A 15,279-nucleotide genomic window follows, 5' to 3' on the forward strand; every position below is an offset into this window, starting at 1 on the left:
AGTGATGAGGCAAACAAAACCACCGCTATTGGTCTGACACTAACCCACATTGGATGGATCCCTCCAAGACTGTTGGAACAACAAAAGTGATGGTTTGGTGTGGTATATGGGGTACAACGATAGTGGGTCCATTCTTCATCAATGGAAACCTCAAGGCCACTGGATATTTGAAATTGCTACATGATGATGTGTTTCCCTCTTTATGCACTGAAGCTGGCACATTCCCTGAGGTTTTCCAGCAAGATGGTGCACCACCACATTATGGGTGCCAGGTCCGAGCATTCCTAGATGAACAGTTTCCTGGAAGTGGATTGGTCGTCGTGGGCCAGTTGAATGGCCCCCAAGGTCTCCCGATCTGACCCCCTTAGACTTTTATCTTTGGGGTCATCTGAAGGCAATTGTCTATGGTGTGAAGATACGAGATGTGCAGCACCTGAAACTACGGACACTTGATGCCTGTGCTGGCATTTCTCCTGCGGTGTTGCTATCAGTGTGTGAAGAGTGGGAGAAGAGGGTTGCATTGACAATCCAACACAATGGGCAGCACATTGAACACATTTTATAAGTGGTCAGAAACTTGTAAATAACTCATGAAAGAATAAAGTTACATTGAAACCAAGCACACCATTGTTTTTCTTGTGACATTACCAATAAGTTTGATGTGTCACATGGCCCGCTTCCTATTGAAAAAAACAAAAGTTGTATCCAAGATGGCCAACTTCTAAATGGCCACCATGGTCACCACCCATCTTGAGGAGTTTTCCCCCTCATATATACTAATGTGCCACAAACAGGACTTTAATATCACCAACCATTCCCATATAAATGGCCCACCCTGTAGACCTTTTTTCTAGAAAATTAATGAAAAGGGTAACTTGGTTAAGTTTTTCTTCTCTGGATGCAGTTGTGGTTTACCAGTACACACGATGGAACTGAGTCTATGCCTATCTTACTGTGACAAGAAAAGATTTCTGCCATGAGGTTTTTTGAAGCACTTAAAAAATAATTTGGAAAGCATTTTCAGAAATGTCATATCCTATATGGTATGAAATTTACATCATCAAAGATGAAAACCTGTTTGCGTAAACAAGTCAAAAGTTGCAAAAGTATGTTTACACTGATGACCTGTCCAGGGTGTATACCCAGCCTCTCTCTCTATGCTAGCTGGGATAGGCTCCAACAGACCCTTGACCCTGAAAGGATAAGAGGAAGAGAATAGATGGATAGATATTTACACTTAAAAGTATGCATACTTTATGAGTATCTTTATGGTGTGTTCTCAGTGGTCAACTGGTCACCGTGTTGGTTAAACAGAAAAGGTGGTCGGACCAGTCAGGCATCAGCTGTGAACCTCAGTGCTAGTAGTGATGCTAGTGTTAGCAAGCGAGCTATCAGCAGCAGATATTTATCAGGCTAGTCTGCTACAAGGACGCTACTAATCAAAGTGTGTACAGAAGTCTGCTCCCTGTGGTGACTGTAAATGCAAGTGACAGCATGTAAAAAATGACATAAAATTTAATTAAGACTAAAGACTCAAAACACACTCTGAGTGTCATAGTTCAGTAATGTCAGTTAATTCAAAATCAAACAAAAAAGTAGACAAGTGAAAAAAATTGGTTTAGGCTTTGTCATTGTGATTAAATTTGTAGGTCCAAAAAGCAACAGGAGGATTTTTGTTTTTTGATTCATTTATTTGTAACTGGGATATCTACATGACACCACAGGAATGCAGTGGTTAGCACTGTTGCCTCACAACAAGAAGGTCGTGGGTTTGAGTCGGTTATCTGGGACCTGCCTGTGTGGAGTTCTAAAATGCCCCACTGCAACCCTAAATTGGATGAGCAGAGGAAAATTCCACTTTCAGTTTTCACATTAGCATGCTAACACATATTAATCAGCATTAAGGTAGAGCTTAAGCAGACGGGAAAGGCACTGCTTTGCAAATTTGATTAGCAAGTAATGTACTGTATGAGTTTTGAGACATTTCCTTTATATTTCGGTTCAAAAAAACATCCACAGCAGATGAACAGTATCTGAAAGTCATGTCCTTAAAAACAGAAGATCCAATAAAGACCTGACACAGGATTCAATTGATCCATCTACCCATCTACTCTTCGCTGATTATTTTAGAAATAGTCTCATTGTAAGGCTGGCTGACAAGAAGACATTCTTAAGGAAGGGAAATAGAGAGAAAAGAAAATTAAAATACAAAAACATAAAAACAAGCTCGAGGTTTTTCGTGCAAATGGTCAATAATATATATAGCAGGAGGTCAGGAGAGAGGTACAGCAGTGAGTGTCTCCAGACATCTGTGAAACACAATGGAGGCTGTGTCATGGTTTGGGTCTGCATTTCATCCAAACGTGTTGTGATATTATTTGGAAAGCATCTAATTGACAACATAACAATGATTCCAGGCACACTACCAGTGAAAGCATACCTGGATAGAAAAATGCACAGTTGAGCACTCTTAGTCATGGATTGGCCTCCCCTGAGCCCAGACCTCAACATTATTGAACATTAAAGTAGCAGTGTGGGATCATGTTGACAGAGAATGGAATGAAGGCAGCCAACATCGAAAGAAGAGCTTTGAATGTCCTTCAAGAAGCCTGGAGAACTATTCCTGAAGACCAAATATTGACTTCCAAGCTTATTAGAATTGTACTAACTCAGTTTTTACCTTTATGCTGTATTTCCATGTACCGTGTAATATGGTTCCACCCATTTCCCAGTTTCTGAACTAAATATAAAGAAATTATGGGTGGATCAAGACTTTTGCACAACACTTGTATTTTCAACAAATTAAATGTTGTATAAAATAATGATGCGAAAAATAAAGTTCCAGAGCTCTTGTTGAAGTTATTACTCAATTTTGTAACAAATTTCAAGTATTCCATTTCACTTTAAGACAAATAGGTGAACGAGTTCATGCAGCTCTGTAGGACTCATCCTCTGTGAACCATGAATATCTATTTAAGTCAATCAATCTATTAAAGAGTTGCTGAGATTTCACATTCTGAATGAACAGAAACTCAAAGGTTCTTGCAGGTTAAGTGATCAGCTACAGCAGCATCTCAACTCCTGGAAGTACCTTGTAAAATGAAAGGCAATAAAGAAGACCAATGAATCTCTGGACACAGGTGTAGTAAAAATGATTCTTTAATATGGAACAAAATCAGAGCTCAGCTCCAAGGCTCCATCCACCCAACACACTTTATAACACTGATGGGTGGAGGAGAACGAGAAAATCAACCAGTAAGATCACAGTCCGCTCGGCCAAAAAACAGGAGAGGCTAAAAAAACATGGAACGCAAAACCAAAGTGCTACTGGGCTTGACCTCGAGACGCCCTGGCTTCCTTCCCTCCTGACCCAGGATGTGACCACGTGCACACGCCTTTCTGCTGCCTCCCAGGGCTCTCCCACCTTCTCCTCTACTCCACCCTCAGGAGGTCAGAGGCTCCTCACAAACACAGACGACCCATTGACCTCTAAAAACTGGGTGAGGTCAGCATTGAGGTGGATTAGGAGGAGCAAAGGGGCGTGTGAAGGTCGTTTACGCTGAGTGTGCTGCAAGCTGTGGGTGTGTAGTTCTCAGAGGGACGTGAAGCAAGGCGTCTTGGTTATTATCATGGCTCGCCGTGGAAACGTCTGTGGTTCAGTCCTCCTGCTGTTTTACTCCGAGTATATGTGGAATCTAATCAGCTTTAAATTGTTGTTCACTACAGATTCAGATGGAATGTTTTGAAGTTTCTGAGAAAATGAGACGAGGGCAGGAGAGAGAGGACGTCTGCGGAGGCCGCCCAGTAAGAACCCATTACTATACTAACACAGGGACATCAACAGAAGTACTACACAGATATGTACAGAGCAACCAAGCAACACATTGGAATACTGAGTAATAAATCTGGTGTGGGAAAGGGTTGGTAATAATAGTCCACTACGAATGCACATATCCCACTACTTTTTCGTGCAGTTGGTCCAATCTTTAAGGCTATTCTCCTGCTCTTGCTACAAACGGGCAGCAGTGAAGCCACCAAAACATAGATTTAAGTCTGTGCTTGACTTTGAATATGGCTGCTTTGTGATTCTGCATGCTGAGCTGACAGCTACCCATCTCCTCACACTTTGCATCAGGAGGGTAAAGAAAAAGAAGTATGATTGGGGGTAAGAGATTTGGGGGGAGTTATAAGCATGCCCTCTTTTTTGTGCTAAATCATTCTCTGGTCCACAGAGCTCTGTAGAAAAACAAGGTGTTCTTCAGAAATGTGGAAGGTGATGAATGAGAGATGCTAATGGTCAAAGGATCACAGATAGATCGGGAAGCACGGATTACTGTGAAATTAGACTCCGGTGGTGTGCACATTACCAGCTGAATGGGAGAGCAAATGAACAATTGAGCAGCGAGAATGGAAATCTATACTTGGCGGACGACTGAAACGTGCGGTGGGAAAAAAACAACAAGAGTGGACATGAGGAGGAGACACACATTGGTGGAGGGGGTGGGGGTGGAAGAGACGGGGCAGCTGCCAGCTTCAGAAAACACAGTCATCCTGCACCTTAATGCACACTGCATCACATGACAAACTACATCAGAGAGAGGAGGGAGGAGGGAGGCACTGCACAGAGAGCACTAGCACTACCATGGACGGACACACACCTAACATACACGCACACACATACACACTACTGCACAGGGTCCCAGTCTGCGTTCCACCGCACTCTCCTGGCTGCCAGAACCTCGCTGTGTCTTTGTCAAGAAAAGAAATGAAACAGCAAAATAACCGATTAACAAACAAACGGAAAGAAGAACACACACTTTGGATCCGACTGGCTAGAATAAAAAAATAAACCAGAAACGAAACTTAGAATATAAAAAGAGCCAGTGGCACTGGGTTTTACAGAAAGCATTTTTCTCAATAACTGGCTTTTGAACAGCTCTACGCTTTTTCTTTTAGTCTACCAAGTATATACTATTAACCTTACCAGGCAGCTAAAATCTATACAGTACTGTCATTTTTCATATATTTATAGATATTTATACACTTTACAAAGTTGGCAAAAATACATAAATAAATACATTAAATTAGATTGTACACATCACAACTGTGTGTTTTAAGTTAGAGCACTCTTTGTTGAAGAGTTGGGCCACGGCGAGTCGAGAAAAGGAGGTGAAGAAACAGGAGTGTTACCCTCGACATCCCTCAACGCAAAGAAGTCACCATCACACTTTGTCAGTAACATTTCGGAGTATGGCATTAGATCGGTTAAGTGTATTGCTTATTACCTACCTGATTAAAAATGTCCACATTATGGCAGGAGTTAGAGGCTGCTCTAACTGCATCAAGTCTATTTACAACCAGCGAGGAAAGTAAGAGACGCGCGCTCTGACGGATCTGGGTTTAGGGGAATTTTATTTTTAGTGTGTCTGTGGACTTTCTGACCCTGTGGGACTCCCTCTACAGGATGGTGTTACAAATGAAGGCAAGACTGTATCCACTGTCCTTCCTGCAGAAGGCTGCTGGGAGTATCTGCTGTACCATATCATGTCTGTTGGCAGAGACGGTCCTAAAAGTGAAACTGATAAGCTCCATCTCAGCACTGTCGACAGGCCCAGCCAGATACATAAGGCAATGACATATGAAAAATAGGGAAGTGGGTGTACTGACACCTGCAGTGAAAATAACTGGACTAGAGCCCTGTGCAGTTATTTATGTATATATTTGATAAAGCAGTGGGCTGAATATGTCTGTCAAGAAGGCACAGGGCACATTTTGGACATTTGGAAACAAGTCTGTCCTATTTTTAAAAAAAAAATTTTTAATGATTAAAAATAATTATTGCCATATGGCAAACATTTATAGCCTATATAGGTTATTTCTTATTTCTTCCTCAAGACTGTGAATTCTTTAAAAAAAAAAAAAAAAGAAAGAAAGAAAGAAAAGGAAAAGCACAAGATGGGCCTATAATGTGGCAAGTTCATGTCAGTCACTTGTGCTTAACCATGAGTCTAACCCTCGAATAAGAGGCTGACTCACCAGCATGAAAATTGTCTTTACGGGGTCAGATGGATGGTTTATGTCCTTCTACTAGGAATACACTCTGTCCTCATACATGCCCATCCCCATGCATGGCCTCCAACAGAGAAAATAATGACTGCAAATTCAATGAAGACGGCATCATCGGTGTCAGAACAGGGCCAATCCTGCCTAACACAATGGCATTACAGTAAATCCCCAAGCCTGTGAGCAGACAGGGTGAGATGCGATGCCAAGCAAACCAGGACAGAGTGGCTCCACGGGGAGGCATGCAGCTTGCTTGAAAAGCAGGGCGCTGCTGGTTTTGGTGTTTGCAACACAAACGCAACCAAAGCTTTATGGCATGAGAAACACAGGCTACGATTAGCGCCACATATCGCACAATTTCCTGGAGGTGTGGGGGGAGGGTAAAGGGTATGTGGCAGTGTTGCTACGGCGGATCCGGGATGTGTTGGGTATCACTCCTTCCCTTTGTTTCTCTTGCCCTGACCACACGACACCTCCAACAAAAATACAGCAGACATCAAAAGCCCTTGTTCAAGAAGGGCAGGTATAATCAGCTTCAGTATCGTCAACATCACCACTGTTATTCATGAATATCATTGTTTTCGTCATCATTTCGAGTGACAAATGAAAACTCAGCGTACAACAAATGTTAATTTTTCACCAACAATATTTACATGAAGTTTTTCAAAAACAGAAAGCTTTTTCTTCTCACGGTTTCAGAAAGAAATAAACCCCAACACAAGAACACCAAGCACACACATACATACACACTGACCAACAGTCAAATGTGAACAGAAAGAAATAAAAGATATTATTACTCATTATTGTTTTTCATATCCATTTGTTACTATTCAAATAATGCTTACTTAAACCCTGATTGGGAGAAGTCACATTGGTTCTCACCAGATGCTTAAAACAATCGAAAGGGCGAGTTAGGGGAGGTGAGGTCTGTCTGTACAGGGCGACGCACACAGAAAATGACTGGACAAATGACAAAGGTGACCTGGAGGGGTTCAGGGCTTACTGAGCTGTCAGAACATGAGTCAGAAAAATAAAACGTCAACTGCAGATTCCCTAGAATGAGATTATGACGACGACTGCCTGATTTTAATCCGTGCATACACATTTAAAGTCCTCTAAGACGTAAAATAACTCTACCCTTAATCTAATATCGTAAAAACTACTGCAAAGCAGGCACCTTTCCAATAGAGTGACTCAATGATGCTCATCTGAAGAAAGCCATATCCATCAAGGAAAACTGCTTAAGAATAAGAAATGGTGCAGGAGAGTATGACAAGGACAAACAATATCATCAGGCTCAGAAGAATATCTTACTAATCCTTTGGCAAACAGATGTGACCCTTTCAGCCAATAAAGCTTTAAGTTATTTAGAAAGTAAACAGAGGAGGGAAGGCTGCTGGTGACAATGATAAATTTGGGGATGCACAACCAAGAATAAACATCTCAAAGATAGGAGTCCAGGAATGACTCATATGCTTCACAACGCCAAGCTGATAACAGAACTCGTGGCAGTGTTCTAGTTTCCGCATCAGCAAGTGCGAGAGGGTCCGAGAGAGTCATTAAATGGGGGACGTGAGGCTAAATGTGGGTGTCCACAGGCCTGCCAAAGTTTGTTGTGAACGAATGGATGTGACTGAGCCGTGCAGCAACCTCTGGACCTGAATGAGTCTATGATTGGTACAAAAATGCTTTTGGTTGCTAAAGCTAACTTTCCCCTTCATAACTACTGCACTGGGGGTCTTTTTTAAAAAAACTCACCTATTTGGAGTTTATTAAGGCTTAAGATGATGGGTATGGCTGTTGTGGTTAACAGGTGTCCCTGCAGCTGGGAGCTCATCTCAACTAATTTGAGTCTCTGAACTCCACCTCAGGAGCATTTCTGTGGAATTATCAGAGAAATAATATGGCTTGTTGTTCAAGGTGTTTCCGTTTTGGTTTTGGTCAGTGAGTGTATGCATCCTGCTAACCAGGCATGATAGCCTCAGCTCAGATCTTTGCATTTCATGCTGTCTTCCACGTACGATCACTTCTGTCTACAAAAACCAAACTAAAAGGGAACCACGAAGAGATGGAAACCAGTCATCCATGATGTCCTCAGTTGTTCATGTCTATGTTTGCGAGCAAGTATAATCCTGACTCTACAGCCAAATTTAGAATCTGCAGTAGTCAGCACCATGAGGATCCCTAATGAGGATCCCGGTCTGTTCTCTAAAACCTAAAAGATATGGTGCAAAGTCTTAAGCCACCAGTCATTTCTTTATATTGTGTTCAAAAAATCTATCTAGAGATTCAATCTACTGAAACATGCAAACATACAGAAATATAGTATATAAGGCAAAAACAGGTATTACAGTTATGACCACCTTTATTCTTCAACACAGTCTGGATCCTACTAAGCAAGCTTTCCTATAATTTCTTTAAGTACTCTTCAGGAATAGTTCTCCAGGCTTCTTGAAGGACATTCAAAGCTCTTCTTTGGATGTTGGCTGCCTTTTGTTTGAATCTCTGTCAAGATGATCCCACCCTGCTTCAAAAACGTTGAGCTCCATAACCAAAAATGACCCATTGTGTGTTTTTGTATCCAGCTTTGCTATTATTGCATTGACAGTGTGTTTGGGATCATTGTCATGGTGAAAGACGAAGCCGTTGCCAATCAGATCTTTTCCAGATGGTGGATCAAAATCTTACAGTATTTTTCTGCGTTCATAATTCCATCAGTTTTGAAAAGATCCCCAACACCACTGGCAGGAATGCAGCCCCAAACCACGACAGAGCCTCCACTGTGTTTTACAGAATATTTGTAGAGACTCACTCTTGTACCTCTCTCCTGACCACTTCTGATGATAACCTTTCAAATTTGAATTCAGCAATCCATAAGACCTTTTGTCACTGATTTTCAGTCCAGTTCTTTTGTTATTTTTCATTCTTCAGCAGTTTTTTCAGTTTTCCTTCCTTCAGATTGGTTTCGTCGTCAGACTATTTCTGATGAGGCTTCAGTGAGCAGTAGATGGAGATACAGATCCTGCTGCAGATAGTTTTTTAGGCCTGCCACTTCTTGTGGCACCTTGACACTTTGTAAGAACACACAGCACACCATTCTGAGATACTAAGTTTATGTCTTATAGCTCTTTGGGAATCACCTTGTTGATACAAGAATGCTATTTTATTCCTGTCAAACTGTGTCCTCTTTCCCACTTTTAAATTCAACTAAAGAAATTGTAAATTGATGTGTTTTTGCAAGTAACAAACTGTCTAAAGATGCAATTAAAAATTGATTCTTTGCTAAGTTGTCTGTGTAGACACAACACTGATTCATCCTTTGAGTTAGGTGCCTTGTTATGTTTGAATGACTCATAGGTCGGTGATGAGTGAATTAACAAATAAACAAACAAAAAAACATTCCTTTCAAAAGGGTTATGAACTGGACTGAAAATGGTTGAAAATGTAGTCAATGTCAAGAGAAAATCATAGTAAGACCTTCAGAAAGCCTGGAGAACTATTACTCAAGACCACTTTATGAAAACCTGCAAGCTGACAGTAAGCAAAATATAAAGAAATGAGGGGCGGCTCAAGACTTTTCCTACGTACTCTACCTTGACAATAAAGGCTGGCATCAGCATGCCAGCATAATGATGTGATACAGGCATGGCAAAATTTAAATTTACTGCTTACTCTTAAGTGAGCCACTGAATATCTGTTAAATGGGAGTTTAGTAATGAGTAATGAGCAGTTTAGTTATCATGCCAGAATTTACCAATTAATATTAAATAAGCATAATCACAGCTGGTGTTCGGTTTTGTAGGTATTCGGGCATAAACCAAAGCACTAAAAAGGTTTTGACTGAATCATAATACCACAGAAAAAAGAGAAGAACCTAAAAAGGTTCCAGTTCATCCTGAGGGCAACATGAACGCCTGCACAAAAATCCAAGAACATCTTTCCAACAGTTAATGAGACTTTAACTAAAACGGAGAGAAAGAAAAACATCAGAGGGAAAGAAAAATTTACTAACTACAAAAATCCCCTCGAAGAGTCTTTATTCTCTGGGAAACTTGGAGTCAGCGATGGTTGTGTCAGTTATCTTGAATTGAAGCTTTGTAATCAAACACTAATTATCTACACCTGCACCTACCCGCCAGCTCCGCCAGGGAATGAAGAGATGATGAAAGACGAAGCCGAGCCTGAACACAAGGAGAGCGAGAACAGAGAGAGAAGTTGGTCCAAAAAAAAGAAAGGAAAGAATCTCGACTGGGAGCATCTGCACCGCTGCCATGCTGCATTCATGAGCTTAGGATTGTTGAAGGTCATTGCCGACGGTGTTGGTGCCAACAAAAAGCAATAAGTTTAGAGATGTGAGACAGGTGGCAATATAATAAAACTAGGATTTGGAAATTGCTTTCTCCTTTATACTGTTTGGCTCTGAGCGCAGCATCCATTTTAATAGTGCTGCTGTTTGACTGCTGGCAAAGACAACATAATATTCAGGACTCCTGGTTATTTTAATGGAGTGAGCAACTTCCTGGATAGTTGGGATACTGCTGTGCACACCCAATATTACAGTCACACCTGGATTTTGTTTTCCTTGTCACATGTAGAAACAATGGTTAACTTTATGGACTTTTTCTTTTTCTGACTACCAGCATATGTACTCTGTTTTAACCGAAACAAATGAAGATAATTGATGTCTAATTCTTTGCATATTTAACATTTGCAAGTATCAAGCTCTTGGTTTAAACAGAATGCTCTGCTTGGGAGCTGAGACCCTCTTCAGCAGCTAAACAAATACGCTTAACGGTGTTTTATCAGCTCGGTACGTTGTGACTTGTTCCAACTTTATGAGAATGGCTTGTAAACATGATTTTGAACTGATGACAGGCTCTTGAAGCTGTTTTTAATGTTTTTCCTCTTACTAACTTAAAACCTCACTCAAATTAACTCACTGTGAGACATAACACATTGTGAGTTTCTCATTTATGCATAACTCATCTAACACATCAAAATGAAAGATTTTGTACTGAAACATTTCTTTCTTTTAACAGCTTTGCGATATGATGAAAGCTCACTTTGTTACCACTTAAAAGCAAAAGCAGAGATTTAAATGGGGAAAATTGTTGTTTTGCGGTTCTTTTAATTTTCGCCGATGTACCAGTGTGGTCTGTGGGAGTACAAACAAACGAGAAAGTAACGCCAAAATGACTAAACTGCATGTTGAGCTTTTCACGTCTCCGGTTCGCTCACTAAAACGTGCTCAAAGAAAGTATTAAAGTGTCTCTGGCTAATTATCTGCTGGCCCACCAATTGAGGAGAGGAGAAAATGTCACACGCTGAATTTCCATGTAAGAAATAATCTGTATTCAAAAGCTGTAAGTTTTAAAAGCTTGACCCTGTATCCTTTCAGCTTCCAGTCCTACCTGTCAGGATCAGAGGCATTACACGGTGCCTCATGTTTCTATAAATAAAGCCGTATCCCCAGGTTTACAGGGTCACTGATGACTAAGCTTTGTAAGCCCCTGTAGCATAGCAATTTATCACTTTTCGAGCAACGAGGAATCTTGGCAAAAGGAAATAGCAGAGGTACTGTGTTGACTCATCGCCTGCACGTGTGCTTTTCACAGCTTTAGCAGCGAACACCCACTGATTTCCATTTTTTCGCCGACGAGCTCTATCCCTGTCCATCACAAACATGGTAACTAATGAGAGTCTGCCACGTTTTCTTTTATTCTTAGCAAGTGATACCTCTGCAAATCGTGAGTCCCCCAGGTCCAAGGAGGCAGATATTTCTCCTTTCTGACCACCTAATGGGAGTGTAATGTGCTGTGACACTGCAGGCAGTGGCTGTCAAAACAGTGGGCCCTGTTCCACGGCTGGCCAATTGTTCTGAAGGTTGCTGGACTGGATCAGCGCATCGCGGCAGCCTGGCTCACACAAACCACACTACCCAGAACACACTGAGCACATGCCCAAGACCAGCTTAGAGAGCTACTGGACAAGGAGCAACGCACGCTTACACAACTGCAAATTCATACTGTCTGTCAAGTGTTGAACTGGTTGGCATAACTGAAAATAAACACCGAAATGCAAGATACTGTCAAATTGTTGCATGATGCGAGGAAATAAAATCCACTGCAGGGGCCACAGCTTTTTTTGATGAGGCCGAGTTAGTTCAAAACTACTCACGCTGCATTACGAAAATGGTTACGTTTCAGCGAAGAAACAAACTGATTATATTTACTTGGTAAGTCTGTTTAACTTGAGAGTTTCCTGAAATGAGGATTTTCATTTAGAAAATTAAGCCGCTGGAAGAAAAGAAAGGAACAGGTGACGTGATTCGCTTGTCAAGACTTCATGAATGCAAAAAAAAACCCCCACACAGGCAGGCTGTAGTAAAGAGCACACTAAGAAAGCAGATTTTTTTTTAAGTAGCTCTTAATAGTTGACAGCTTTTCCAGTTGCTGCTGCTTTATGACAGTTTTATCTACGTTACAGAAATATCGAGCTGTGTTGAATGTGCCGGGCAAAGAGGGCAACGGTACACTCTATGGTACTCTCTAGCACTCAGTGAAGAGATAATGTCTAATCTGCTTCTACGGTATCTCACGGTGGCAGATCAGGCCATTGTCTAATATCACACCTATTGTCTGTGATACACGCTTGCTCATTTTTCCTTTGAAGTGCAACAAAAACCCAAAGAATGTTTTATTGTTTTATTACTTTTCTTCCAGTGTGGAAACTGGAAAAATGCACATCGAAATGACTGTTTTAGATGCCTAACAATTGTTCAGCATTTTGAGGCGAGGAATACAGGACAGACTGTTGTTTAGAGCTCTGATCACGCTCTTGTTGTTGATCGACGCTTTGTGAAATAGCACTGCTGTGCTGGCCGGCTTCCACGTGACAAGAAGACAAGCCTGATATCTCCATCCCGGCCTGACATTTCAGACACCAGCAGTCTGCCACCAGGAGTGTGGTAGCTGACACACACACATGCACGTGTGCATGCACGTACATCGAGAAAAAAGAATAAAAAGAGGAGGATGAGAGCCCTGCATCCTCTATGACCTACATCTCCAAGCCCTGAAATCACAGAGAAGACGTCACCTCTCCCCAACTTCTGCTCGCCCTTTCAGACACTCCTCCCTTAATTTTTCACCATCACTATAATCATCATCATCATTATTATTGTTATTACATTTCCAAAAAGTGCAGATAGAACTTCCCCGTGCCCTCGTTCAGAAGGCAGGGCAGTAGAAGATGGGGAAACAATGGCAGTAAGAAGAGCAAGAAGAGCGCAACATGAGAAAGAGAAAAGAGAAGATTTCTACAGAACGGCTCCTGTGAAAACAAACGCACACCAACAGGCACACATCACCGCAGCACAGCGCACAGTCAAAACGGACGGAGATCGTCACCCCCGTCAGCTTAAAACATGAGCACGGGGCAGCACAAAGAATTCATAGCATCATTAAACAGACGGAAGTGTGCACACGCAAACCCACGTGCACGTGCGTAAACTGCACAAACGTGGCCTCTTGCCTCTGCTCTCATCTTAACGTTGGAAGAAGATTTTAAACTCGTTTCCTCAGTTGGTGATGCTGTGAAAAATGACATCATAGTATCTTGAGGGGGAGGAAGGATCTGTTTGCTTGTTTGTGTTTTCATCTTCTTTTTTCTCTCTCTCCGTGTCGGGGCTTTTTTGTCTGGAAAACATCAGGAGCGCTCCGTTTCACAAGTTCATCGTGTCCCTGCTTTCCCAGCTTCGGAAAGTTCAGTTTATTTTTTAAATTTTTAATCTCTATTTTTGTCGGAGCTACAGCACAGCACCCACAGCACACAGACGACGAGGAGGAAGAGGGGGAGGGACGTCCAGAAAGGGGGAGTGGGGGAGGAATTCGCTAATATTGTGCCAGGGGAAGAGAAATTGGGAACAATAAAGGGGGAAAAGAAGAGAGAAAAAAGGGACATAGGGAAGAAAAAAGAGGAGAGAAGAGACAGCGGTATCAACAATTCCATCTTGAGCTCAGCTGGTTTCATTACACACCATATATTGATTGCTTTCAACAACTTCAGCTGAACATTAAACCACTTTTGAGTAAAAAGGAGGAAGGACTGAAAAGTAGGGGGAATATAGTACTCTTGAGACAGATGACAAGGACGAGGCGGCAAATGAAGAGACGGAAGAGATGGGAAACAGCAGGCGACCTATGAGTAATATACTGTATACTAGTCGTGTGTATAGGGGAGTTCTGCCAATCTATACACCTAATATATTCATATGTATATGTACATACAGTACATACTGTATAGTATTGTATACCTGGAATATTCATACAACAGGATTATATGAGATTAGATCATTACTGACGATTCTCTGTGATCCCACGGGACTGGCACCTTATATGGGTCAGGGGCTGCAGTGCAGTTCAAAACTAAGGGATCGGCAAAGGAATTGATTATCAGACCTCCACAGGCAAAGTGCATAAGGACGGACAGACGGACATACAGACAGTCAGAAACAGGGGAACCATTGGCAAAGGGGTGAGACACGGAAACTGAGATGGGGCTGTATGAGAGGAGGGAACACAAGAGACGGGTCGGGGAGAAAAAATTTGAGATCCTTGAAAGAAAAGAGAAAAGGACTTTAAAGGTTTAAGAGAGCAGATGGCTAATTGTACCCGTGTTTCGCAGCCTGGCAGCAAGTCAGTCTTGTGCATAAGGACAGGAGTGGGAGGAGGGGAGAGATAGAGAGGAGAGAGAGAGAAGGAGGAGGAGGGAGGGAGGGATAGGAGACGGGAAGGGGCCATGAAGGAAGCTGGGTAGTGCGATCAGGCCTTGAGAGCGTGCCACTGGGCGACATTAGTGCGCGGCCGAGCGAGCATGTCTTTCCAGTGCTTCACTTCCGCTGGTCCACTCTTCCACGATAGGTAGATCTGAGAGAGGGGAAGAAAAAAGGCAGAGGCTTGATGAGGGAATAAATGTTAAAGTAATGGCTTTTTGTCATTCTCACGTGCATTTTGGGTTCAAGTTTCTCATGGCTTCACTCAGTCATGACAACACCTTTGCAAAGAGAGCCGTTCTGTGCATGCAACGTCTGACATGCGAGGAGAGCCTGGAAAGCTGCAATGAGTTGGAAACTAATGAAATGAAGAAAGAACAGTGTCTCAGCTTTCACACAGGCTGCATAACTGATGAAGGTAAAATGCATTTTGCTGTTGCCTA

At 42.0% G+C, this 15,279-nt stretch overlaps 1 protein-coding gene across 3 annotated transcripts in view; it reads right to left on the reverse strand.

Moving 5' to 3' along the window:
* Window positions 1-3,100: 3,100 nt before the first annotated feature.
* Window positions 3,101-15,279, reverse strand: part of LOC147324789 (uncharacterized) — a 38,082-nt gene continuing 25,903 nt past the window's right edge. For 2 of the 3 annotated variants that reach the window (XM_086298844.1, XM_086298843.1), the window contains one exon: window positions 3,101-14,990. In XM_086298844.1, coding sequence (XP_086154970.1) covers window positions 14,886-14,990 — 105 coding nt within the window. In that variant the 3' untranslated portion in view covers window positions 3,101-14,885. The remainder of the gene's footprint in view (window positions 14,991-15,279) is intronic. The other variant, XR_015130222.1, reaches the window with a different exon arrangement.

Source organism: Aulonocara sp. 'chitande type north' Nkhata Bay, linkage group LG7 (genome assembly GCF_057382095.1).
Source record: "Aulonocara sp. 'chitande type north' Nkhata Bay isolate Kocher_YH1m ecotype deep benthic linkage group LG7, A_spYH_male_GT1.1, whole genome shotgun sequence".
Lineage (NCBI taxonomy): Eukaryota > Metazoa > Chordata > Actinopteri > Cichliformes > Cichlidae > Aulonocara > Aulonocara sp. 'chitande type north' Nkhata Bay.